This window comes from Schistocerca piceifrons, chromosome 6 (assembly GCF_021461385.2).
Source record: "Schistocerca piceifrons isolate TAMUIC-IGC-003096 chromosome 6, iqSchPice1.1, whole genome shotgun sequence".
Classification (NCBI taxonomy): Eukaryota; Metazoa; Arthropoda; class Insecta; order Orthoptera; family Acrididae; genus Schistocerca; species Schistocerca piceifrons.
Window position 1 is genome coordinate 382,267,927 of NC_060143.1, and position 25,855 is coordinate 382,293,781.

The 25,855-nt window shown below is 43.4% G+C and overlaps 1 protein-coding gene across 1 annotated transcript in view; it reads right to left on the reverse strand.

The window, feature by feature from the left end:
* LOC124802920 (inactive pancreatic lipase-related protein 1) overlaps positions 1 to 25,855 on the reverse strand; it is a 232,246-nt gene that overhangs the window by 159,976 nt on the left and 46,415 nt on the right. Inside the window, exon 2 of the mRNA XM_047263991.1 lies at positions 12,061 to 12,184. Within this exon, the coding sequence (XP_047119947.1) occupies positions 12,061 to 12,124 (64 nt within the window). The 5' untranslated portion in view covers positions 12,125 to 12,184. The remainder of the gene's footprint in view (positions 1 to 12,060; positions 12,185 to 25,855) is intronic.

The window sequence follows — 25,855 nt, forward strand, 5'->3', positions numbered from 1 at the left end:
TCTAACTGCTCTTGCTGGTAAAATTATATTTTAACTTTGGTACGTACAGCTTGTAATGGTTCATTATTTACGTGACCATTATGGCACTTCAATCCCACTTCTCGATGCCAGTAATATCGTACTACTTTTCTGCAAAGTAACAGACATATTTTTGTGAAAATATTCACATTTGGTTTTATTAATGTATAGGTACTCCGATGTATCGATATATTACAGTGATATGGTTCTTGTGTGTATTCATTTCAGTGAGACTGTCATAATCTTTGACTTACTTGTAACCGTTTTGGCGCGAATGCGAACGGAGCAGTCTTTGTTTCACTTTGCAGAAGTTAAATTGTTATTTCGCTTTGTAAAAGAACAGTCAGGTCTTGTGTTTGGTTAAAGTGGAAATTAAATATATTAAGATTGATACAAAATTGTTTTCTTGATGATGTGACAATTAAGAAGAAGTATATGTGAATTTACAAGAAGTTTGATAAAAATGTGGATCGTGAACACCAAGTCAAAAATTATTTCTACCATACCATTGTTCTGATCTGGGATTGTTTGATCGTTAAGAATTTCCTGAAAAACGCATTTGTTACGTCTTCAAATATTGCTAAAATACAGATCTGGACCTTCTAGCAGTCAAAGTGGAATCACCCTAGAATCACCAAGATGAGCCATAACAGCTTCGACGAAATCTACGTGGGAATCCATTCAAGATAAGTGCCAAAATTAATCACCTTTTTACAGTGACTTCATTATTTCCATTCTGACGATACCATCCACAGTCAATAACTTTGTTGTTGCCCGATAAAGTGAACATATGCTGCGTGGGCAACATTATTAATCTGATTTCTAACCCACTTTGCAAGTGGTGGTATTGTTAGAATCTCCTGGATCACTTGATCTTTCCCCCATTGCGTTTCTGATTAATAAAGTTAACTGTCGTATCTGTAGAGTCTAAAATTGCTTAACAATCCTTGTTAAATTACATTTAGTTCGGGAGCTGGTTTGTCATTAGCACTTCAGAACAATTGCTCAGTTGTTATTTCAAAGTTCTAACAAAGTCTAAAAGCTCTTGTTCTGTGTTAACCGAAATACAGTTATCACTACTAAAATTGTTTTAAACATGCTTCAAGGTAGCATTTCATTCTTCATATTGTAAACACTTTATGACTGAGTTCAGCAACCGTGTATACAGTTATATAAAATGTAACAGTCAGCCAACCGGTTGCACACAATTCTTTTTTTTAAAAAAAAGCGCGTTAACCAGCGTTCGACACTTAAAAGACTCTCTTCATCACAACGGTAAAAGTTACAGAGGTAAATATATATGGTATAAATAATATATATAAAATAGATAAATATGTAAAAATTCTCAACCAAAACCAGAAAACTGCACTTAAATGAAATCACATAACAACCTTAAAGTTTTCAGCGACAGTGCTCTCCTCAAGTGACATGTTTTTGTTCCGTGTGTCAAGAATAAAATACATAATAAAACAGACAAATAGTTATCACAGGATGATAAAACCATGGCTGCAAGTGGCGGCACAAGTTAACAGCTGTAGCCAGCTAACAGCCGTTATGTAGTTTTAAATAAATTATCTTATGTATTTTATGAATGGTGCTTAATCTTCATTTGTGTCCAACTCTTCCAGCCTTTGAACAGTCAGTAAATCGTAGGAAACGTACCACAAGTTTTTGTCAAAGGCCGTGTGGTAAATTCTTTACTATCCTGAGAACTGAAAAAAATATAAAAATTTCATAACATATATATTTATTTGCTCGAGAGAATACATACTTAGGAGCACATCAAACAATAACTGGGATGCAGGGAAGACAACTTTTTACCTTATTCTTTGTGTCTCGTTTCCTCGCTAGGCCCTAAATGCCAAATAACAATGAGAGATAGAGGGGATAGACAGTGAGGGGCCTAAGGAGAAGCTGGGCAGAGAGGGGGAAGGAGAATTTGGACTAAAACGAGACTGGAATAGATACGTACCCAGACAATGCAGGGTACTCAGCTAATAATAACATAAGGAGAACTTGAGCAAATCAGGCGGAATTATTCATGATGAATTCATCATTGAGACACGAAGTAATAGTAGATGGTCCTACTAAGGGACATTGCACACGTGCTCATTTAAACACAAAAATTTACTAACGAATGTCAAGAACCCGTTACATCTGCGACGAAATGGTGGCTCCATCGCTATTTGAGAATTGATAATGGCTTCTTGACGTCTGGAAACGGTAGTTAGGAAATTCTATTAATGTTCAAATGAGTCTGCGGACTAAACCCTCATGTGTTAATGCCATTACGATCGCGGACCTGTGCCAGGGAAAGATACAGAGAACGTCTCGCTAACCCCGACTCCAGCCACCCGCTAATCCGGCATCGTGCGGTTTCCCCTCTGACTCAGGTAGCAGGAATACCTGCCGGTTGCTTTCACTGCACGTCCCGAAGTCCTGGGCGCGACTGATGTGAACATCTCATCCGAACGGCCACTTTCCCGGCCGTCAGCGGCTGTGAATTATCAAAGCCGCCCAAAGAAAGCTCTCAGCTGACCGTATCGCGGAGAGAGAGAGAGAGAGAGAGAGAGAGAGAGAGAGAGCTCTCAGCGTTTCAAGGACTAAGCTGCTTCCACCTGTCCTAACTAGCTAGTAACGTTTCAGCGGCTCTCACTGTCGTGTTTACGGTGTGACGTTTCAGAATATCTTCATCGTCATCTTCGTGGAGTCGTGCGGCCGTACAGTGAGACCACGTTTACCTGGACTAGATGGAACCGTAGCTCACCCAGATTATCGAGAATCCCGATGTCGGAAATTCAGAAAAAACTGGAATGACATTATTTAAATTCCATAAAAAACGCAATATTTACACTCCAAGACAAAATAATCCCACTGGCTATCTGGAGCGTCTCCAAACACGGTTGCTGATCATCATGACTCGGTTTGAAGCGGTACTCAACAGTGAAAATAATTCTGCTCCAGTCATTGAGACTCCAGGACGAAGACGTGTCTGGAGACGCCCCAGATAGCGATGGAATACCAACCTCATCGTCCCCCACCATACGGCCCAATAACCAGGTGTGATGATCAGGGGCAAAGCATCCTGGGCTTACATTTCAGCAAGACAACGGCTCCCGCGCACGACGGGGGTTTCTGTTACTTGTCTACGTGCCTGCCAAATTCTACCTTGGCCATAAAATTTCCCAGATCTCTCACCAGTTGACAACGTCAGTAGCATTATTGGTAGGTCCGTCCAACCAGCTTGGGATTTTGACGATCTAACGCGATAATTGGACAGAATTCAGCACGATATACCTCGTGAGGACATCCGACAGATCTACCAATCAATACCAATCTGAATAACTGCTTGCATAAGGGCCAGAGGTGGACCAAAGCATTATCAGATTGATGAATTTGTGAAGCTCTTTCTGCTGGATAAATAATCCACTTTTTCTGAAATTGTAATAATTTGTTTGTCTATATATGTACATCACATCTCCGATTTCAGTCACATTCAGATAGTCTTCCGTGGTGTCTTTTTTTTTCTTAAAATGTATTTTCACACAAACATACAAAAGTACATCATTTTCATATAAATTTCGTGTAGTAATTGAAACAGAAAAAGAAAGTTAATTTTACACAATCAAAGAATCAGCAAATTCCGTTTGAGGCGGATTCGCAAAGCACGATAACACTGGCATTACACAAGCAGTAGTTCAAGCGAAATTGTTTGCGCTTTGTGTTCCAAATAAACCATTATCGTGTATAGCTGTTGTTGCCTCTGATCTGTCATAATGTCGTCAGATTGGGCGCCAACTTCATCAGCTAATTCACTAATATCTTTGTCTGAAAACGAAAAACCGGTGATACTGTAATTTCGCCATGAGTAATCATACCGTCATATTGCAGCCAATAATTAACGTCATCAACATCTATGTCTGAGCAAACTGCAATGTTTGCAGATTCTTCAACGAACTCTGGCGGGTCGACATTGCCACCAGTTTCTCTCCTCAAACAGTGTCAGTGCAGTCACAAGCGGATGGCCATTCTTCCAGTCTGACACCGTCGCAAACTCAAAATTCAGAAACAATGGTTTTCAACGATTCTTCCTTAGCAATCCTATTTAGCACATTAATTACACCTGTTGATAAGTATGGTACCAAATGTAGCGTAACCCTCACAGTTTGCAGAGAAATAGGTGCTAACACGAAATATATCTGTATAACTAACCATAAATTGTTAAACTACTGCTGGTTTGACAGAGTTAGGTGGCGCAACTGGGAGACACAACTGGGAGACACTGGACTCGCAGTCATGAGGACGTTTAGGTTTTGCGCGATTTAGAAAAACTCGCAAATGCAGTATGCCTGTGGTACACCTCTAATGACCACATCGTCGTGACATTACACTCTGATCTTCCTTCTTTTTTTGGTTTGGGTAAAACAAAGGACAGACATAAAGTGCTATAACTCAACAAATTTGAGTTTGTTGTTTCCTTTATTTCGTGTCATGAGACACAAACCATGGCTCTAGACAATAAAGTTACGCACAAAACTGGAACATGTATAAAATGGAAGAAAGGTATTCTCAGTATTTTACGTGCCGTAAGGTGATGTGATCAATAAAGATACAGCTGAAGCGTGGATTGGTTAAGAATAGAGGGAGTTATTTCCTATGATGTTTTGCTGAGGAATCAACTTGGTATTAGTAATACTCGATTTAGGGAAATAAATGTTGTTGCTAGATGCCGATGGCCATGTGGTCAACAATCTGACGCCAAGATATCAGCCCGGAGGGGGTGCGGATTTGTCTTCGTGTCAAGGATATCAGTGCGCGAGTGTAAGGAGAAATCTTCCGTGCCTGGTAGGCAAAGATTGTATATTTTCGGCCAAGAGAGCACTCTTGTTGGGGAATGAGGAGACACACTTGTGCCACCTGCTGCCATTTTCCGTTAAAGGTTAAATATTGCTGCCCTCTGCAGCAAGTGTATGTGTGTGTGTGTGTGTGTGTGTGTGTGTATGTGTGTGTGTGTGTAAACGCGAGCGCTCGTGCGCGCTTCATACAGCACTAATATTTCCCGTGAAGTAAAGGTAGGTGTGCTGTGTTTTCAGTCCTCTTAAATGTTAGTGAGTTGTAACATATCAATTCAGTTTTTCCAACTTCTCAAAAAATGGTTCAAATGGATCTGAGCACTATGTGACTTAACTTCTGAGGTCATCAGTCGCCTAGAACTTAAACCTAACATCACACACATCCATGCCCGAGGCAGGATTCGAACCTGCGACCGTAGCGGTCGCTAGGCTCCAGACTGTAGCGCCTAGAACCGCACGGCCACTCTGGCCGGCTCCAACTTCTCTCCCGTGCATAATTATAGGTAAAACTATCCGAGCTATCCGTCCCGTCTCCGAGATCCTGCACTTGAAAGTGCAGAGCCGTCGAAATCATCAAACTGAAATACACTCCTGGAAATGGAAAAAAGAACACATTGACACCGGTGTGTCAGACCCACCATACTTGCTCCGGACACTGCGAGAGGGCTGTACAAGCAATGGTCACACGCACGGCACAGCGGACACACCAGGAACCGCGGTGTTGGCCGTCGAATGGCGCTAGCTGCGCAGCATTTGTGCACCGCCGCCGTCAGTGTCAGCCAGTTTGCCGTGGCATACGGAGCTCCATCGCAGTCTTTAACACTGGTAGCATGCCGCGACAGCGTGGACGTGAACCGTATGTGCAGTTGACGGACTTTGAGCGAGGGCGTATAGTGGGCATGCGGGAGGCCGGGTGGACGTACCGCCGAATTGCTCAACACGTGGGGCGTGAGGTCTCCACAGTACATCGATGTTGTCGCCAGTGGTCGGCGGAAGGTGCACGTGCCCGTCGACCTGGGACCGGACCGCAGCGACGCACGGATGCACGCCAAGACCGTAGGATCCTACGCAGTGCCGTAGGGGACCGCACCGCCACTTCCCAGCAAATTAGGGACACTGTTGCTCCTGGGGTATCGGCGATGACCATTCGCAACCGTCTCCATGAAGCTGGGCTACGGTCCCGCACACCGTTAGGCCGTCTTCCGCTCACGCCCCAACATCGTGCAGCCCGCCTCCAGTGGTGTCGCGACAGGCGTGAATGGAGGGACGAATGGAGACGTGTCGTCTTCAGCGATGAGAGTCGCTTCTGCCTTGGTGCCAATGATGGTCGTATGCGTGTTTGGCGCCGTGCAGGTGAGCGCCACAATCAGGACTGCATACGACCGAGGCACACAGGGCCAACACCCGGCATCATGGTGTGGGGAGCGATCTCCTACACTGGCCGTACACCACTGGTGATCGTCGAGGGGACACTGAATAGTGCACGGTACATCCAAACCGTCATCGAACCCATCGTTCTACCATTCCTAGACCGGCAAGGGAACTTGCTGTTCCAACAGGACAATGCACGTCCGCATGTATCCCGTGCCACCCAACGTGCTCTAGAAGGTGTAAGTCAACTACCCTGGCCAGCAAGATCTCCGGATCTGTCCCCCATTGAGCATGTTTGGGACTGGATGAAGCGTCGTCTCACGCGGTCTGCACGTCCAGCACGAACGCTGGCCCAACTGAGGCGCCAGGTGGAAATGGCATGGCAAGCCGTTCCACAGGACTACATCCAGCATCTCTACGATCGTCTCCATGGGAGAATAGCAGCCTGCATTGCTGCGAAAGGTGGATATACACTGTACTAGTGCCGACATTGTGCATGCTCTGTTGCCTGTGTCTATGTGCCTGTGGTTCTGTCAGTGTGATCATGTGATGTATCTGACCCCAGGAATGTGTCAATAAAGTTTCCCCTTCCTGGGACAATGAATTCACGGTGTTCTTATTTCAATTTCCAGGAGTGTAGTAACATACTTTTGACTTACTTTCAATCCAAAGGGAACTTCTAACAGCCTCTTACTAAGTTTCCAACAAAAAGCCAACATGAGATTAACAATATTGACTGGCCGAACATGATGACAATTTCCTTGACTATCATACATACCTATATAACCCATTCTCACCCGTGGAAACGCTTTATGGATTTTTGGCTCTCCCAAATTTTACCACTGTCTCCATATCCTTGAACCCCATATACTCCTCCTCACCTTCCGCATGCCTTGCCCTCACCCACCCTTATCTTTATCAGCTAATAAAATTCTTTCATCTCGTCGAACACCTAGAATACCTCCGTCAGCCATACTTCAAAACTGACTACCAACATATCACTTCACCCCCAACTCTTGAGATCCCTGCCACTGTCGCGCCTCTGTCAATATCTCCCACCTTACTTACAACTCCACACACTCCCCCGTCCTTTCAGAGATAATTTATAATCACTTTCCCTCCCAGGCCATGAAATCATATAACACCACCCACCCAAAGTATAAACCTCTTCCATTCCAAATGAAAGCACAAACTAGCCGTCTCCTGGCATGAGGAATCCTATTCGCCTTCTACCGCCAACTACGCCTGTTGACCTTTCCCTACACCATATTAATTTATATTAGGAAAAGGGGTCTTGACAGACGGACAGGAAGATTTTCGGATAACAAATGACGCAAAAGATATTTTTTCGAGTGATATAATTAAAAATTTACAATTTCCGGATTTTTTTTCCTTACTTCTTCTGTGAAACGTTGCTTCTTGCTAAATTTTATGACTCTAGGAATTAGCGTATATGTCTTTGATTGATGAGTTTGCGAGCCGTATCTTTTGATTGTATTCATTTACCACCTTAAACTTTTTACACCGCCAGCGTGTTTTTGATGAGTGCGTTTGCGGGTAACCAATTATGAGACATAAATGGCCACATGTCTTGACTGCATTCATTTACAAGCCTACATTTTTTGAAAGAATACACCGCCATTTGACTGTTTTATTGTTTATTTATGAACAACACAGGTTTCGACCTTTTATGCCATTTTTAGGTATCTGATTTTATGTCTTTAACATATATGGCACGATACTCAACATGCTGACAAGTGTCCTGCTATACATATTAAAGACATAAAATCAAATACTTGAAAATGGCGTAAATTGCTTAAAATGACAAATATTGCAGGTCACTCAACATGTTGGTAAGTGTCCTACAATATATGTTAAAGGGATAAAATCAAATGCTTGAATTTGGCATAAAACGTCGAAACCTGGGTTGTACTTAAATAAAACAGTGAAGTGGCGGTGTGTTCCTTTAAAAATACTGTATGACTGTTGCTAAGCAACATCAAAAACTGTTTACATTTTTTACGCTGCCTACATGGTGACTAGAGGAAGGCCACCCGGCCAACTATGTAACATAACAGTATACAATTCCTTTCTTGGAACGGCATTTCTTTGCTGTGTATGACTGTATTGCAGCATCTTTACATTATGTTCTGAGCGATCTATGTTTGTCAAGATTACTTGCTGGTTTTCTTCTCCTCTAGTCGCCGCTTGGGTTTGTACCTATAATAGGTGAACATCCTCTGTATGCACTGTGTATTGCATTGCTGTGATACTGGTCGATTGCGTGTCAGGCAGGTGTTCGATATCCAGAAATACGTCACGCCAATATTTTGTTTCTGGAGCAAGGTCTTGTGCACTGCCGTGGAAAGAAAAAAGGAAAAAAGAATAATCTCTTTCGGCCCTCGCAGACGGCCGACTAGATAGCAGTGCAAAATCGACGCCCCGGTGACCCAATTGTTGGAGTTAATAGCGGGACTGTGTCGTACGCTGTGGACGCGCGCCGGCCCAGTGAAAGTCTCCCGGGGCAAGGTCAGTGACTGCCGGCTGCTGCGGCAGCGCGGCGCGATGTGGCCCACTTCCACACACCGGCCGCCAACAGAACAGCGCGGGTGCGGAGGTTCCTCTCTGCGACACAGGCTGAAGTCTGTACCACGGTTCGCCTATAGTCTTCACAGCTGCTGTCCAAAACATGACATGTCTGGCACGGACACTGTTGTTTGTGCAACGTACGAGTGCACCCCTGGTTAAGTACTCACAATCATAGGTGTCAGCAACTTTGGGGTGCGTGGGGCATGGAGGGGAACGGTGGGAGGCGGGGGGGGGGGGGGGGGGGGGAGGAACAACAATTGGTGCCTCTGTCTGGAATTTGGTATACAGAGACTTTATTCATTACAGAAATCTCACAAACGTCTAGAAGCGATTCTGCCAAATCTCTAATTTAGCCAATTGTCAAGATTTTACACATGGCTGAAACAGCAACTGTTGAAATTCTTCACGGTAAATGATGACAGCCAAAACAGTTGCAGGATAAAGATTTATTAAAATTCTTGACCACGGTTTCGGTATATCTAAATATACCTTCATCAGAAGTAAAATACACTAAAACTACATCCTGCAATGGAGATTCATAAAACAGTTGTACCAAAGTTGCTTGTACCATTAAGTGCTCAGAGCCATTTTAACACAATTTCCAATTTCCATTGACATTCAGAACAGCTTCCAGTCGTCTCTAAATGGATAAAGACAGTACCGCTTCTATATGGGTTTCAATGGAATCTTATGCCATTCTTTCTGCAAAAGAGTGGCGTGCTCAGGTAGCGTTGATGAAGGTTGATAGCAATCAAACACCGTTCTCTCCAAAGTAGACCACGAAGACTCAATAGTATTGATATCTGGTGAGTGTGGTGGTCCTGGCAGATGCTACAATTCATCCTCGCGCTCACAAAAGCAGTGTGAACAGCGGCCTTGTCTTGGAACACAGCATCACCATTGCGGAACAAACAGTACAATGGGGCCGACGTGATGGGCCAAAGTGGCAGTAATGCGAACTTTCACACTACCTATGGGGCCCGTGAAATACCACCATATGGCTGCTCAAGTCACCAATGAACCCCTGACATGTTTCATTCTTGGGACGCAAACTCGGCCACGAGCTGGAAACAGTGAAACAAATCTCATCCGACCAAATGAGTTTCTTCCATTACTCCATAGTCGAAGTTTTATGGCTTCGGAACCACGCTTTCTTGTTGCGGTCATTTCAATCAGTGATGCGTGGTCTTAGAGTTCCAGCTCGCACTGCATTTTCCTGCTTAGTAAGCACCTTTCGTGTTGTTTCGGTGCTGACTGGGTTCGCGGGTGCGACGTTTAGCTCAGCAGTGACTTTTGCAGCTGTCGTCCTGTTATTTTTCGTCACAGTTCTCTTCTACATCTACATCCATACTCCGCAAGCCTCCTGACGGTGTGTGGTGGAGGGTACCTCGAGTACCTCTATCGGTTCTCCCTTCTATCCCAGTCTCGTATAGTTCGTGGGAAGAAGGATTGTCGGTATGCCTCTGCGTGGGCTCTAATCTCTCTGACTTTATCCTCATGGTCTCTTCGCGAGATATGTGTAGGAGGGAACAATATACTGCTTGACTCCTGGGTGAAGGTATGTTCTCGAAACTTCAACAAAAGCCCGTACCGAGCTACTGAGCGTCTCTCCTGCAGAGTCTTCCACTAGAGGTTATCTATCATCTCTGTAACGCTTTCGCGATTACTAAATGATCCTGTAACGAAGCGCGCTGCTCTCCGTTGGGTCTTTATCTCTTCTATCAACCCCATCTGGTACGGATCCCACACAGGTGAGCAGTATTCAAGCAGTGTACTGTAACCTACTTCCTTTGTTTCCGGATTGCATATCCTTAGGATTCTTCCAATGAATCTCAGTCTGGCATCTGCTTTACCGACGATCGACTTTATATGATCATTCCATTTTAAATCACTCCTAATGCGTACTCCCAGTCAATTTATGGAATTAACTGCTTCCAGTTGCTGACCTGCCACCGTTGCTGACCTGACCGTCTGCCACCAGCACTCAAAACACGCTTTCCTCCGCGCTGTGACTTAGCAGATGATGTTTTTTCCGCTTTACCTGTGTGCAGTATATATCTTCCGTATGGTGCATCTTGAAAAACCAAACAATTCGGCTACTTTTGTTAGAGAAGCGTCCACCGTAAGAGCACCAACAATTTGCCCACGTCACATTCACTTAGCTCGGACATAACGTACTCGCATCTACACAGAACACTGTTCTGACCACGATTGACGCTTTCAGCGTATTGAGGATATCGCGAAGGTGTCGTTCGTGGTCAAACTCAACAGCCCAACTTGCAGGCTTGGCTAGCATCTGCATTTTTGTTCAAGCATGAGTTTAATCCTTTGTTGTCCAGTCGCTGTATACCAACGACAGTCTTCTACCTGGATAAACAGGACACAACAACATAGTGCAGAAGCGAAAAGGATGCTTTTGCTCTGGCGCTAATCTGTCTGGAAACACGGTTTCTTATAGAAAGACTTGCAAGCTGACAATCACTGATTTCGTCGATACATTACATCCAGCTATTGACGCCATCGTGCCTAATTTTATTGGATGCCTGTTGGGGTGGTTGGCAATCTAGGGAGTTTACTGCTTGTTGTGAACGTGCGACGCAATCTTGCATAATTAACTATTTAAAGTTGGGTACTTAATTACTAAGCCAACGGCCTTGCCGCAGTGGTAACACCGGTTCCCGTCAGATCACCGAAGTTAAGCGCTGTCAGGATCAGCTAGCACGTGGATGGGTGACCATCCGGTTTGCTGAGCGCTTTTCGCAAGCGGGGTGCACTCAGCCCTTGTGAGGCAAACTGAGGAGCTACTTGCTTGACAAGTGGCGGTTCCGGTCTCGTAAATTGACGTACGGCCGGGAGAGCGGTGTGATGACCACATGCCCCTCCATATGCGCATTCAGTAACGCCTGTGGGCTGAGGGGTGACACGGCGGCCGGTCGGTCCCGTTGGGCCTTCATAGCCTGTTCGGGTTGAGTTGAACTTAATTACTAAGAACTCAATTTAAGATTCATTCATAGTAAATTCAATCATCAGTCAGCACCTATTCTGTTACATCAGAATCCTAATCACTATTCTGTGGTGTGTGGCACATTAATTAACGGAGGGCAGTTACAATTTTGTAACGCGCGTCTCGTAAACAATGTGCCCCAACTACCGCTGCTATCACTGGAGCAATATTTATCCACAGCATAGGGCTGCGGCTGCAGACAACAGCACTGTTGGGTGGACTCACCTGTCAGGACGACGAGCCAGACCGCCGCCTGTAGCAGACTCTCGAGTCGTCGCGACGCCGCCATCGCGCTGGCATAGTACTGCTCCGTGCCGACTCTTCACAAGACGGTGGCCTCCATCGCCACCTGCAACCAGCATTCTCTGTAGACACTGCGAACACTAGAATGCTCTTGCTCAAAGTAAAAAGCGTTTCCACATTCTCACAGTCAGTTTGAGGTGGACCAAGAGTTCATTACACCTATATTACTATTTCACAGCAATGAGAAAAATTCCACAAGGATACATTCAATAACAGTACTGGAAATCTCGACCATATGCCACAATTGAGACCCAGGATCGTAGTGTTAACTTTCACAAAATGATGTACCCACACAGTATCTTCCCTGGCTACAGAAGTCGAAGATGATTCTGATGATGATGATGATGATTGGTTTGTGGGGCGCTCAACTGCGCGGTCATCAGCGCTCGTACAAAGTCCCCATTTTTACACAGTCTGATCTAGCCACTGTCACGAATGATTATGATGAGGATGAAATGATGATGGCAACACAAACACCCAGCCCCGCGCACAGAAAATCTCCAACCCGGCCGGGAATCGGACCCGGGTTCCCGTGGTCCAGAGGCAGCAGCGCTAGCCACTAGACCATGAGCTGCGGACAACTGCTTATGCGTCACATAACTCTGTCGTACTGTGTGCCACCACCTTCAGCATGTTGCTCTATGCTACGTGACGCAGCAGACGCAGCCCTCTCTCGGAAAGGAATCGCGCAGCTCGGCGAAGTTGCAGTGCTGGCAAGAGAGGTTCTTTAAGGGAGAGGATAATTTTCGCCGTCTGTCCATCTGGGGTGCTCTGAACATACGTCTCAGGTTGATAATATTGTGGAAATGGATCGACATGATGGCCTCAGTAATCCCATCTGGGATAGCATCACACTAGGAGCACGTTAACTGCTGCATTCGCAACGACAGCTTGATGACCATGGTCTACTCGGAAAACCTAGGCTTGGTCTGGTGGTGGAGAGGCCAGACCAGCTCGCTTCTTGCGTTGAAGACCGATTGAATTGTACTGGACGGTCTAGGCTTTACTAGGAACCATTGCTGAGCAGAATGTGCTTCCTGGAAACCATGCCTTACCACATGGTCCACAGTATGCAGAGCCACTGTTGGTCACATACAACCACGTGCCTTGTACGTGTAGTAGTGAATCCATACATATAAAAATGGGTCTGTACGTATATGTATGTTTAAATCTCCTCCTAAACCACTGGACCGATTTCGAGCAAACGTGGTACACATATCACGTATTGTCTGTGTAAATTATCGCTGTGGGACAAGAAGCATCGACCTTTCAGAGCGGTGAGGGTGGGAGTGAAAAAGCAATGTACCTTACGTCACGCGAATAGTCATACTTCAGTCATCCAGTATTTGAGAATGAGAGCACTTAGTGTCTTGGAACAACCATTTACAAATAATTTCAGACCTTAATAAACTTTTCCTCGCTGACAGATGCCATAAAATGATGAAACGAGACACGATTATTGTTTATTACATTTTCGCAATTTATGCAGTAACACTGTCTCATGAAGCATGACACTTTAATTTCTTACATCTTTACTACTAACTGTGTTCGTGTCACATTTCGCAGACAGTACTTACACATACCACTAAATGTATCAGCAAACTCACATCATATTACGACACACGGTTCAGAAGATATGACGTCAAATAGTGAAAAACTGAGGTGTCATGGCGTTTTAATTTATTACTTCTTTTACTACAAATTTTATTCGTGACACTTTTGACAGACAGTATCCACACATGCCGCTGAATTTACTGAATGTACCTACAAATATATCATACAACACATAGTTCAGGAGATCTCACATCACAAACACTGAATTGCGTGAAGAAATGGCGCATCGCGTATGATGATTTAATTTATTTACTTCATAATTACTAACTCTATTCACAACACATTTAGCAGATAATAGCCACGTAAACCACTATACGTAAACCACTATGTGTATCTGAAAAATATTATATCAATGTATAGCACATAATTCAGGAGATACGACGTCATAAGCCTTAAGCTGAGTAAAAATGAAACTGCAGGACGAAATTTGCTAGAGATGCAGGTGAAATATATTTACGATTACGTGTGACATATGTTAAAATTATGTGAATTACATTTGATGATATGCAGGCTGAAGCAATGAATGAAAATTTGTACCAATGCCAGGAGTGTCCTGCTCGCAAGAAAAATGCGCTAACCACTGTGCCACATTGGCACATCGGCTTTGGACAACTGTACGGACCACCTTAGCACACCTCTCCCATCAATCCAAATTTTCATTCACGCCTCAACCAACTTGGTAGTCCCCCTAAACTAGAAAGGCATTGCATAGGCTCTCCAACTGTATGGGAATAGCACCTCAATAACCATATACTTCCATTAGTTAAAAGCACCTATTACTTGGTTTCAGGCTGGTCCCCCACTTCGCTTCAAGTTGAGGTGTATTCCAATACAGTTGGGGAGTCTCTGCAACACTGTTCAAGTTTAGGGGGGATACCAAGTGGGCTGAGGCGTGAATGGGAATTTGGATTGAGGAGGGGAACGTGCTAGATAGTCAGTGGAGTGGTGCAAAGCCACTGTGCCAGGGTGGCGTAGTGGTTAGAGGATCTGCCTAGTGAGGAGAAGACCCAGGTTCGAATCCTGGCTGTAGTAGAAGCTTTCATTTGTCGCATAAATCTCCATATGTACATCATAGATGACTGAGACATCAAAAGGTCTCTTGAACCATACAGTTTCATTGATATTTGACATGTGTGCTCAATTAACGATTTAACGATTCCAGATTTTAGGGAAATCTTGCAACAGACTAGAATGAGATGTACAAGGAACCTGATGCTAATTTAAAATTTAATTTGTTTCATGATACCTTTTTTTATATTTGGAAACAGTTTCCCTCAAAAAAAAACAGTGAAATATAATTGTAAGAAACCAAACCTTGGCTTACTAAAGGGATAAAAAAATCTTGTTAACAAAAAGGGGAAACGTATCTTATAGCTATAAGGAGTAATGATCCAAAAACGTTATAAAAATTACTGAACTGTATTAATAAAAGTTACTAAAAAGTCCAGAATTATGTGCATTATGTCTGAAATTAGCACCACTGATAATGAAATTAAAACAATTTGGGATATTGTTAAAAGGAAAACAGGGCAACTGAGATCACAAGAAGACTGCATTTCTACCAAACTCAATGAAATGTTTGTTAGCAAAGAGTCAGAAGTAGAAAACAAAAAAATGGCTCTGAGCACTATGGGACTTAACATCTGTGGTCATCAGTCCCCTAGAACTTAGAACTACTTAAACCTATCTAACCTAGGGACATCACACACATCCATGCCCGACGCAGGAGTCGAACCTGCGACCGTAGCAGTCGCGCGGTTCCGGACTGAGCGCCTGAACCGCTAGACCACCGCGGCCGGCAAGTAGAAAACATTTTTAATAATTATTTTTAAGTGTTTTAGAGATAATAGGATCCAGCTATTCAGTAAAAAATGCAAGGCAGTATATGGAAGAGGCAATACCTATGCGATTTGAAGAAACTGAAATACAACCCTCCTCTCCAAGTGAAATTAGGAAAATAATAAATTCATTCAAAACTAAAAGCTCACACGGAATTGCACCAGAGTACTAGAAGCTTGTTTCCATAAGATCAGTAGAATTCTCAGCCACATATGTAGTAGCTCTATGAAAGAGAACATTTTTGGAGACAGACTGAAATACGCTATTCTTAAACCATTGCAAAACAAAGGGGTAGGTCTGATACTAATAACTACCGCCCAGTCTCATTTCTAAATGCTTTATCCAAAATTCTTGTAAAAATAAGATATTCAAGAGTAACGCCACAATTTTCTAAAAATGTATTAACAAAACGTCAGTTTGGTTTTCAGAAAAGCTTTTCAACAGACAATGCTGTTGAGCCGTGTGTCGGCTCTCAACATGTAACGCGCTGTCAAGATTGTTCTGAGTCCTTCCAATACATCGTTAATTGATTCTTTCATATTTATCGTTATGCTGCGTACGACTCTGTTGAGATTCCCCTCTGGCAGCGTGTCTGTTTTTATCGATCTTCGAGTCGTTGCTTCCTGTTAGCTATGTGTAAGTGAATAAGATCTTTGGGGGATGGCCGGTTGATTGCCTAGCGGTGACGAGTCGGTCGGTCGGTTTTTAAAATCGGGGATTAGAGGATGTCGTACGATGAGACTGCGGCGTGACGTGGCGGTGTAGAGTTGGCTGTTGTTTCGAGAAGCCGCGTGGTCTATCCTGGCGGTGCGAGACATGTGAGCCGAGTTGACGGGACAAGGCTGTAAGCTCTTGCTGTGATCACCTGGGGCCCATGGCTGTGGTTCCGAGTCACTACTTGGTGGGAGCGGCAACGGATGTCTCTAAATTGTCCGTCTGGAGGCGGGAATGATGGACTAGTAACTCGCCTAACCTGCTAACCTGAGGAGTGGTGGGTGCAGAGAAGACGAGGGCTCCGGTGACAGACCGCGTGGCTGCGTGACTGTGCCCGGTTGGGTTCGCTGGCGACGTGGACACGGTCGGGTGTTGAGGAACCTTTGCTTCGGAGTTCACCTGTTGTTTCTCTCATAAACTGCAAGTTAAGTTGGTTAAAGGTTTTGATATTAATTGAAGAATTTTGGTTTGTGTAACCAGCGTCTTTTCTGCCTTGTGGCCTCCTGCGTTCCGATTTCCTGTCCCTGTCGCCGGTGTAATTATAGACAGTGATCTTTTGACTTCTTCTTAGTACCGCCTGGGAGGAAGTGTATTTTTGGGCAGGGATTATGGTTCCTGATTTTATTCCTCCTTCTCTCCTGGCCTCGCGTGAGGTCGATGTGATTGCTGAATGTGAGGCGTTGTGGATCTGTTAGTCGGCTTCTAGCCTGAGCATCCTTCGGGAGACAATTATTGTAAATGGTTGTATTTTACTCTGATTGTTTTTGGCCACTGTTCAAAAGGGTTGAGTTTGGCTTTCATTGGTGGTTTCTTTTACAATTACGTGGCTTTAAAATTGTTAGGTATTGTAAAAGGTGAATAACTGTATCTTTACTTTGATTGTTTTAATCTATTTGCCATTCTTTGAAAATGCTAGTTCTGCCTCACTGTTAGCGAGCCCTTGTAATTTAACATCTTGTTGTGCCAAAAGTTAAAAGAAGTAGCTTCCTACATGCTCGGTAGCAAAATTGTATGCAAACTGGTGTTTTTGTTTCATTACTTGCAAAGTTTTAATTTTGTTATTAAATGCTTTATCAAAGTCTGTTTTAAGTAAAATGGCTTGGCCGTTAACTGTAAAGTAAATTGTTTTGAAAAGGCACTCATGCCTGCTAGCTTTTTGGATCTGTTCCTGGTCAAGTGCTAAGGAAATGGCTTTTAATGGTTGAAGTAATCGATAAAGAATTTGTAAATCGCAACTCGACAGTAACCAACTAATTTTGGCCCTGTTTCCCAACTGGGGGTTTTCCTTGAGTAATCGTAACACCCGTCTCAGCTGTATATACTTTCATTGGTCAAATATTAAGTGCTCTGAATAACCGAACGCCACCCATATTGATATTTGGTGGTCTCTCAAAGGCTTTTGAACGTGTGAATCACGAAATTCTTCTAGATAAGCTTAAGTATTGTGATATGAGTGGGACAGTGCACAAACGGTTTAATTGATATTTAACTAGAAGAATGCAGAAGGTTGAATTTCACAGTACAGATAGTCTGCAAATATCAGCAGAATTCTCTAACTGGGCACGTATCAAAAATGGTGTCCCATAGTGTTCATATATATTTATATATTAATGATTTGCCGCTCTATTTTCATGCAGATGCAAATCTAGTTCTTTTTGCTGATGATACAAGTATCATCAGCTGAGAAAACTGCAAATAATGTCTTTCAGAAACTTGCTTAGTGGTTCTTTGCATATGGACTCTGACCCAATTTTGAGAAAACACAGTACAAACAATTCTGTATAATAAATAGCATAACACCGTTGATAAATATAAACTTTGAAGAGAAGTCTGTCGCTAAGGCAGAATATTCAAAATTTCAGGGGGTGTGCATTGATGAGAATTTGAACTTGAAGAATCACATTGATGATCTGCCGAAACGGTTAGGTTCAGCTACTTATGCTGTTAGGTTACTGAGAGAAATATATCAGTAAATTAGCCTAATATGGCTATATTCATTCAATACTTTCATATGGAATTATATTTTGGGATAATTCATCATTAAGAGAAAAAGTATTGATTGCACGAAAGCGTGTAATCAAATTAATAGTTGGAGCCCACCCAGGTTCACATTGCAGACATTTACTTAAGAAACTCGGGATATTCACAGAACCTTCCCAATACATATATTCACTTATAAAATTTGTGTTAATAACCCATCAATTCAAAAATAATAGCGATGTGCATAGCCACAACACTAGAAGAAAGAACGATCTTCACTATCATTGATTAAATCTGACTTTGGCACAGGAAGGAGTGAATTTTGGTGCAACAAAAATCTTTGTTCAATCATCAAATACCCTTAAAAGTCTGACAGATAGCCAACCAACATTTAAAAAGCAAATTAAAAGAATTTCAAATGGTTCAAATGGCTCTGAGCACTATGGGACTTAACTGCTGTGGTCATCAGTCCCCTAGAACTTAGAACTACTTAAACCTAATTAACCTAAGGACATCACACACATCCATGCCCGAGGCAGGATTCGAACCTGCGACCGTAGCGGTCACGTGGTTCCAGACTGTAGCGCATAGAACCGCACGGCCACTCCGGCCGGCTAAAAGATTTTATGAGTGACAATTCCTTCTATTCAAAAGATGAATTTTCAGATATGAAGTAGTAACTGTAAAAAAATTAATTATATTATGTAAAGAGAACTTACGTTAAAATGGCACGTTCCACATCATTACGAAATATCGTATTCATGATATATGGAACAAGTATAAATCTAATGTAATGTGATGCAGACAAAGCCACGGTGGGAAGCTCATGCCAAACCCCTGGAATGATTTCACCACATTTGGTACAGATACTAGTAGTAACATAATTACCGCGTTTAGTGCTCCATACTTCAAGAAATATCATACAACAAAGAAGATACATTCGAAAACGCAACATGAATTCAATCAAAGATATAGAAGCCACGCACTGTGCTTAGAAATCAGAATCCTTAACATCGATCCGCGCCACCTCCCCCACTATGGTCCGCTTCTGCGGGGGCTGACCAGTTGAACAGGGAGGGCTGTCTCTTGGGGAAATGAGGTGCGTAGCGTTGCCGTACTTCAAGCAGTGTCTTCCTACTTCATTCCCTCCTTAGGCGACAGATCACTAGGGCCAAAATCGGCGGCTTTTGTCCGCTTGCCGAACTTCTTCGAAGCTTCTCACTTTCAATGGATATTTCTTAGTCCATCGTTTCCAAAACCGACCTGAAATCTTTGATTAAGACAAGACTGGTCAGCGTTTACGATTCTGTGGGTAAAGTTAGTAAGCTTTCACCATCAAGAGGGTGTGCTACTGTCGAAGCTTCAACGTTGTCTCCTTCTGAAATTAGTTTGGAATTTACTGCGCGTTAGATACTGACGAGGCCGACGCTGAACTGCTCTTCCGCTAACCGTGCCCTCCCTAGTACATTTCGCTCACCATTGCCCGCCCCCTCCCCACCATCCTCCTTACAAGGCCGCGAGGAGACTCACGAACGCCTCATAATGCCATTCTTGGCGAAGAAATAACGGGTCTGTGACGTGGTGAACGCGGTCCTCACTTCAGACAGCTCATCATTAGCAGCGTGAAACGTTTCTGCATCGGCAATGTAGAAAGTCCCCGTCGATTGCTGTAGAGAGCAATTAAAGACGTGTCTATGCTAGTTTTGGTACATAGTTACGGATTTCCTGCGAGTGCTGTAGGAAAAATGAAGCATCTGTAAGGACTTTTTTGTGATAGCGCCCCGTAGAGGACCTGCAAAACGTAACTGTCCGCCAGAAGCGATACGCAACTATTCGGATAGCTTACGAGAATCTTAGTTACACCTGCCAGTAGCTCCTCGAGTTTGCTGACGTGTTTCACCTGCTGATGAGGCATTTTCTCCCTTAAGAGAGTCATAGTTACCTCCGCCAGTTGCTCCAAGTGTTTGCTGATGTGTATGACCTGGTGACGAGGCACTTAGCTACCTTAAGAGAGTCATAGATACTCCTGCCAGTTGCTCTCCCTTTTTGGCTTGGATTCTTGTGAATAAAATCTACCGCACTACCTGTTAAAATGTTTTTTAATAAAAATTCACTACTGGTTTTGCAGCAGTAGAGATGCATCTTCAGGTGACCTGTGCAAGTAATTAAAATATTACAGACCTACCAATCAATGAGAGCTCAGTACTCACATCTTTTTAAAAAACTCTTGGGTCGTTACTACGAGCCACGTATGTGATACGGCGCCAGCGCGAGCCTCGGACCGAACTGACCACAGTGAGTCCAATAGCTTAGAACGAAGGTCCATCGTTCGTCGTCAGGACAAAGCCGATAGCGCACTAAAATCGGTTGTCTATGAGTAAACTGACTGGGATTGTGCGGCACCTGTGAGCGATAGGAAGTCGTGTAAATTGATTTATTTTCCGACTCCCATTTAGTTATTGAAATCAACTAAAACATCCATATTAACGGGTCTTAACTTCGACAAATAAGTGTAATACGAGATGCATTCAAGTTCTAAGGCCTCCGATTTTTTTTCTAATTAACTACTCACCCGAAATCGATGAAACTGGGGTTACTTCTCGACGTAATCGCCCTGCAGACGTACACATTTTTCACAACGCTATGATTCCATGGCAGCGGCGAAGGCTCCTTTAGGAGTCTGTTTTGACCACTGGAAAATCGCTGAGGCAATAGCAGCACGGCTGGTGAATGTGCGGCCATGGAGAGTATCTTTCATTGTTGGAAAAAGCCAAAAGTCACTAGGAGCCAGGTCAGGTGAGTAGGGAGCATGAGGAATCACTTCAAAGTTGTTATCACGAAGAAACTGTTGCGTAACGTTAGTTCGATGTGTGGGTGCGTTGGCTTGGTGAAACAGCACACGCGCAGCCCTTCCCGGACGTTTTTGTTGCAGTGCAGGAAGGAATTTGTTCTTCAAACCATTTTCGTAGGATGCACCTGCTACCGTAGTGCCCTTTGGAACGCAATGGGTAATGATTACGCCCTCGCTGTCCCAGAACATGGACACCATTTTTTCAGCACTGGCGGTTACCCGAAATTTTTTTGGTGGCAGTGAATCTGTGTGCTTACATTGAGCTGACTGGCGCTTTGTTTCTGGATTGAAAAATGGCATCCACGTCTCATCCATTGTCACAACCGACGAAAAGAAAGTCCCATTCATGCTGTCATTGCACGTCAACATTGCTTGGCAACATGCCACACGGGCACCCATGTGGTCGTCCGTCAGCATTCGTGGCACCCACCTGGATGACACTTTTCGCATTTCCAGGTCGTCATGCAGGATTGTGTGCACAGAACCCACAGAAATGCCAACTCTGGAGGCGATCTGTTGAACAGTCATTCGGCGATCGCCCAAAACAATTATCCCCACTTTCTCGATCGTGTCATCAGACCGGCTTGTGCAAGCCCGAGGTTGTTTCGGTTTGTTGTCACATGATGTTCTGCCTTCATTAAACTGTCGCACCCACAAACGCACTTTCGACACATCCATAACTCCATCACCACATGTCTCCTTCAACTGTCGATGAATTTCAATTGGTTTCACACCACGCAAATTCAGAAAACGAATGATTGCACGCTGTTCAAGTAAGGAAAACGTCGCCATTTTTAAGTATTTAAAACAGTTCTCATTCTCGCTGCTGGCGGTAAAATTCCATCTGCCGTACGGTGCTGCCATCTCTGGGATGTATTGACAATGAACGCGGCCTCATTTTAAAACAATGCGCATGTTTCTATTTCTTTCCCGTTCGGAGAAAAAAAATCGGAGGCCTTAGAACTTGAATGCACCTCGTAGAGCCTTGAGCGCCTTATCATATCGGTTTTTAATTTTATTATCAATAGTCATAATTAGACATTATTTTAAAAAACAAACTTCTTTATCAGCCCTTGATGGTTTTTAGGGTAGCATTAATTTGTATTTTGAACTTTTTAACTGTTTTTAATTATTTTAAAGAGAAATCCCTATGACTACACAACAGTAAGTAAATTTCATGCACTGTAAAGCCAGCCTCCACCTTTCTAGACGTAGGGACAGTGAGTCCAAAAAGTATTTGTCTAGCTCCATATCTTTTAGAAAACAAAGTCTGTGTAACATGAAAAGAAATGCATACAAAATCTAAAGGGCCAGTCACGTAAGAAGTGCTTCGATAACCCAATCTTTTTTTTTTTTTTTTTTTTTTTAAAGCAAGGAAAGAAATCCATCCAAATCGACAACAAGGTTAACAAAACAGAAAATGTAATACAAGAGCTAGTTCATAAAGTATTCCTCCACCATCTGAACATGACGAAATTCTGCGCGCGGTAATTAAACTATGACGCTGACCCACGGTACACACTAGAGTCAAACGTGTGCGGCCCCACTCTATCGCCTGTTGTGGATCTGAACGGCGCCGATACAGTGCAATTAGCGCCATGGGCCGGAAGGGTAGTGGACGACGCTGATCGAAAGGAAACTTATTCTGCGCTTACATAATGAGTGCAAATCTTCTTACGAGATTACTGAAGTAGTCGGTAGACCTAGATCGACGTTTCAGTCGGTAATACTATCTATTTTGCGCAACAAAGTCATTAAGAAACCAACGACGTACCGGACGCCATCACACTTTGACCGATGCAGACGTGAGCTTTATAATGGGGGAAATGAAGAAGAAACCTAAAATCAGCACTCCTTAGTTGCTGGGGAGGAAGAAAGGGGAAAGAAGGTATGTGTCAACACAATCAAAAATACCTACAAAACGTATGGGTATCACGGCCGGGTAGCGCGCAAGAAATTTTGCGATGGAACATAGATTCAAAAAAGGAGACTTCTGGAATAGAGTAATATTTTCTGATGAGAGTAAATATAACGTATTCGTGTCGGATGGCAGGCGACTAGTGTGCGTAAGAAGAATGCGGAGATCATGCCACGCAATCTTGTACCAATAGTTAAACACGGTGGTGGCTCCCTGATGGTGTGAGGCCTTATGAGTGCTGCATGTGTTGGGCCGGCCGGTGTGGCCGAGCGGTTCTAGGCGCTTCAGTCTGGAACCACGCGACCACTACGGTCGCAGGTTCGAATCCTGCCTCGGACATGGATGTATGTGTTGTCCTTAGGTTAGTTAGGTTTAAATAGTTCTAAGTTGTAGGGGAGATGTTAAGTCCCATAGTGCTCAGAGCCATTTTTGCAGGTGTTGGAAAATTACACTTCATAGAAGGTACGATGGATCACCTCATATGTATATCAACATTTTAAAGGACAATCTGAATCCTAGCGCCGAAAAATTAGGTCTGCAAGGAAATTACATTTTTCCACAAGATAACGACCCAAAGCATACGGCTCTAAATACGAGGCTGTTGCTCCTGTACAATACCCCAAAACAACACCCACCCTCAGAGCTCAGACATTAATCCTTTGGAAAGTACAGGAAGATGGCATCAGGAGAAGACACATTTATAACAAGAGAGACCTAAAAGAAGCACTTCAAGACGAATGGGACAAAATTCCAGCCTCTCTGACGGCAAACGTGACCCAGACGACTACAAGCATAATAGCTGCAAAGGGAAGAAATCCCACTAAATCTTAATTTTTGTAATTGAAGTCATATTTTCACATCGTAAATTTTAAAAAAAATATGAGTGGACGAATACTTTTCGAAGGACCCCTTGAGTAAATTCTCCGTTTTGTCAAATTTGTTATCGCTATGGATGTATTTATTTCCTTGTTCATCAATAAAAATGACTTACCAAGGTTCGATACATGACTAGATATTCACATTTTATGTTCCCTTCCTTCCACGTGACATATACTTAGTTTTTTAAAGAAATTTGGACTCACTGTGGTCAGTTCGGTCCGAGGCTCGCGCTGGCGCCGCCTCACATACGTGGCTCGTAGCAACGACCTATCGGTAGTGTTTACGGTGTCGCCGTGAACACTTCTATGCTGTCTGCGGCATGGTAAGACATTCGAGGCTCTATTACACTTACCTGTCGAAGTTAAGACAAGTTAATGTGGAATTTTCAGTTACTTCCCATAACTATACCGGAGTCACAAATTTTAATAGGTTTTTCTGGCCATCTTTCACTTACAGTTGCCGCTCGAGTCCAGTCAGTTTAATCATAAACAAGCGCTTCTGACGTGCTATCGGTTTTATCTTGACGAAGAATGGTGAGATTTGGCTGCGAGCTACCACTCTGCCCCGCCATGACTTTTTCAAAACTTGTGAATAGTCAGCTCTCATTGATTATGGCACTTAAAGATAGTACGCATCTCTTTTAAAAACCGTTGTAATTCTGTATCGTTTCAATTTCTTGTACAGATCACCTGAAGAAACATGCGGAACCAGTGTTGTCTTTTAATAAAGGTAACAGCCAGTACGGAAGATTTTACTCACCATGTGCAATTTTGCATGCAGTTGCCCGACCTCTAAAATTGAACAACTGTACCTGATCGAATGGTGGGGGAGCTTCTACAGTAAATTGTGCATAGCTTTAATTAATTGTTTAATTTTTCCCTTAATTTTTTCTACTGGTTTAACAGCTTCCCATTCATTACTTTGATTTTATTATTGAGTGTCTAGTGCCAACTATCTTTATTCAAGATTTCCTTTTGATAATAAGGGCCATAACTCATTTCAAAGTGGCATTGGACAGCACTGGAAATCGCAGCACACACTGACATCCTGTGAAGAGACTCCGCATAAGAAAAATTCCACCCAAGACACTTGACTGATTTGTCCAGTACACAGTGCGTCTGTACCACAGGGTCACATGTCACAGTGTCAGCAAGGACCTTTACTCTTTACTGGACACATTGTTCCCATGCCTCAAGCTGTATCGTTTCAGGTCTTCTGAACGTTAATGTGCACTCGATGCACTAATGATAAAATTTAACTTATTTGGAAAATATCAGTCCAGCTTCCGTAAGCATCACAGAACGAACACTGCACTAATCAAGGCAACAGATGACCTAAAACATACCACGGACAACCGTGAGGTTACTCCTAGATATTTTTAGACTGTCAACTTTGACATACTGCTCAGAAAAAAAATGTGACAGCTAAATTTTTCATATACTGCGCTGAAGTGGTTTGAAAGCTACTTGAAAAACCAGCAAAGTATGGATATGAAACAGTGTTCTGGAAGCATGTTTCCTCGTGAGTGCCACAAGGATCAGTATTACGCCCACTCTTGTTTTCTCTGTATGTCAATGACGTTTCATCAGTTTTGTCTTCCTGTAAATATCATTTCTATGCCGACGACGTCCACTTCTACCCAAGTGCGGGGCCTGAAGATATAAATACTGCAATTCCCCAGATGAATGAAGATCGGTCTCAAGTAGTAAATTTGGCGGGAAACCTGAGGTTCAAAATAAACGCAAAGAAGTGGTAAGTAACATCAGTATTCATCATAATTTAGTAATTCCGCGATCAATGGCGTCCCATTCAACTTGACGGCATCTCAACAGCCTATCGGCAAGCAGTGAAGAACATGCGTGTAACTTCGGATACACCACATGCTATGCCCACTGTACTTCCCGTCTCATCAGTGCACAAGC